General features: G+C 40.5%; 1 protein-coding gene across 1 annotated transcript; it reads left to right on the top strand.

Annotated features, from left to right (window-relative positions):
• The first annotated feature begins 437 nt into the window (after nucleotides 1-437).
• On the top strand, nucleotides 438-1,862 carry LOC122095170 (endogenous retrovirus group K member 19 Env polyprotein-like). The gene has a single exon (XM_042665623.1). The coding sequence runs from the start codon at nucleotides 438-440 to the stop codon at nucleotides 1,860-1,862; it is 1,425 nt and encodes a 474-aa protein (XP_042521557.1).
• Nucleotides 1,863-2,718: the final 856 nt, after the last annotated feature.

Genomic DNA, 2,718 nt, shown 5'->3' with positions numbered 1-2,718 from the left:
TTTGCTGGTCCTTAATCATTTCAATGCTGATGAGCAAGGAATAACCCCGATGATGAGACATTGGGGCATGGAAAAAACTACAACTTTTCCTTCAGTAAAATGGAAGGATCTGCTCACTGGAACCTGGCGTGGGCCAGACATCCTGTTAACATCTGGGAGAGGCTATACTTGTGTTTTCCCACAGGATGCAGAATCCCCCATTTGGGTCCCAGACAGACTCATCCGGCCCTTCTCGGGCCCAAAAAAGATTCAGGAGGAAAGTGAAAATACATCGGGAGAGAAAACTGGTGCAGAAGATGAAGACTTTCTCTCTATCACCACCGCAGGCTGATTCTACAAACATCCTTGCACCACCTACGTGGGAACAGATCCAGAAGTTGTGCAAGGAAGCTCGACACACTGTTGAGGCCACCGGAAATCAACCTAATCCGAGAAACATGTTTTTAGCCATGCTTGCTCTTGTTTCTTTACAGGTGAATTACGCTTCTTGTACAATGTATTGGGCGTATGTTCCTGACCCACCTTTGCTTCATCCCGTGGGCTGGACTCACCCATCTAATATAAAAGTGCTAATGAATGATACCTCTATACTAGGGGGTATTCCAATAGGGTCAGAGGAGCCTATGACCTCCACGTCTCTAGATTATGAGGGAAGATCTGATGTCACCCCTATATGCTTGGCTTTAAAAGGCCGTGCTCCTTTTGCATGCTTGCCTGTTAACTACAGGACCTTTTATACTGATGCACCTGATAAGACTAATACTGCTTTTAGCAGTAAGAGGGTGATGTGGGAATTAAGTTTTCAAACACTTGGGTATGCTAATTACAATGAGACCTTTGACAAAGATAACAATGTTACTATGCCTTTTCCAAATTGTTTAACAACTTACCAGGATAAAGATCAATTTTGGGACAGCAAAACAGAAAAAGAACTTCCAACATGGTTGGATTGTGGATTTCCCCATTCTGCCTCTGTACATTGGCCTAGGGGTGCTACAGATTTGGTATTTGATTTTTCCATTGCCAACCCAACTTATGATTATAAAAAATATTTGAGAGAAAATGAGAATGTGAAATTCACAGGCTATAGAGCTCCGGCTGACTCGGAACCGGTAAGGCGTTGGTTCACGCCTGGATTTGTCACCCCCATGTGGGTCACTAAATCTAGCCATTATGGAACTATTGTTACCCATAGAAATTTGTTTAGATTTGCTGCAGCTGCAAATATGGTATTGCTAAAAAAGCCCAAAGCCAACCTACCAGAGTCAATTGCATTGAGAGCTTGTTTGTCTTATCCGTATGCAGCTTTAATTGGAAGTGAAAAGAGGATTAACATTACACACATAGGAAATTCCTTTTTAATTCAATGTTACTCCTGTCGACTGACCAATTGTATTGATGCTTCCTTAGATAAAGAATTTTCAATAGTAATTATTGTAAAAAGACCTGAATATGTATTACTTCCTGTAAATTTACATGAAGATCCTTGGTTTGATAATTCTGCTTTGCAAACACTTCGTGTTTTGTATGAATTAATACGACCAAAAAGATTTGTTGCAGCATTGATTTTTGGAATTGCTTCCCTTATAGCATTAGTAACCTCGCTTGCTGTATCCACCACTGCGCTAGTACAACAAGTGCACTCGGCGCATTTCGTTAATGAGTTAAATAAGAATGTTTCTCTAGCATTAACAGAGCAACAGATCATTGATCAAAAATTAGACAGCAAACTAGAGGTTTTGGAGGAAGTAGTCTTAAAGTTAGGGACTGAAGTTAATAATCTTAAAACCCAGCTAGCCACTATATGTCATCAGTCATTTAAGTATATTTGTGTTACTTATTATAAGGCAATGGCCTTATAATGACAGCTTAGATTGGGAAGCTACCAAAGTGCACTTACAAGGAATCTGGAAGGACAATAGCTTAACTCATGATATAGGACAGCTACAGAAAGACATCTCATCACTTAGTCAAGCTCATTTGGAAACCGCAGGGATAAATTCTTTAGCAGAAGACTTACAGAAAGGATTAAAAAGTCTTAATCCTTTAGATTGGTGGCACTATTTGGTTACATTTGGAGTCATAACACTAATTGTTATATGTATTCTTGTTGTCTTTCCAGTCCTCTTCAAACTAGTCTTCCGCTCCATCTCTTCTATACGAGATGATATTTTCTGGCACATCTAAAAAATAAAAAAGGGGCAAATGCCACGCCTACTCCAGTGGAGTCTGCTTAGCATGGGAAACCATCTATCAGACCATGATAGGGGCTTCGAGACCTATCTCTGAGTCTTGGGACTTCACCGAAGTCTACCTCAGAGAATGGGGCTTTACAGAAACCTATCTCCAAGTTTTGGGACTTCACCGAAGTCTACCTCGGAGAATAGGGCTTCTAAGAGGCCTACTCCTGGGAAAAGGCTGGAAAAACCCCTGGGAAAAGATGTGTTTCTGCCTTTCTTCACTGCATAAGAGTGCCTATTAATCTTTTACTGCTTCTACTGCTCTTTGTACTTGCTCATTGTTAACGTTCCCTTATTCAAAGCTCTTTCTTAAGAGTGTTGGCGACTCCAATATCTGATGAGTGTCTTAAAAATATGACTAACTCACCAGAGTTAAGTGCTAACCTAAAACCCCTCTTATGGAGGCTAGTAGACAAGTCATAAGTAAATATTGGGGGTTTCATGATGTCATTTCAGCAGAAGGAATTGTTTGTAAGAG

Source organism: Dipodomys spectabilis, unplaced genomic scaffold, assembly GCF_019054845.1.
Source record: "Dipodomys spectabilis isolate Male_0828 unplaced genomic scaffold, ASM1905484v1 ptg000339l, whole genome shotgun sequence".
Lineage (NCBI taxonomy): Eukaryota > Metazoa > Chordata > Mammalia > Rodentia > Heteromyidae > Dipodomys > Dipodomys spectabilis.
This window is presented reverse-complemented; position numbering and strand designations above follow the sequence as displayed.

What these genes read in the sequence shown, in the direction of transcription:
- LOC122095170 (XM_042665623.1), top strand. Translation starts at nt 438, where the DNA reads ATGTTTTTAGCCATGCTTGCTCTTGTTTCTTTACAGGTGAATTACGCT.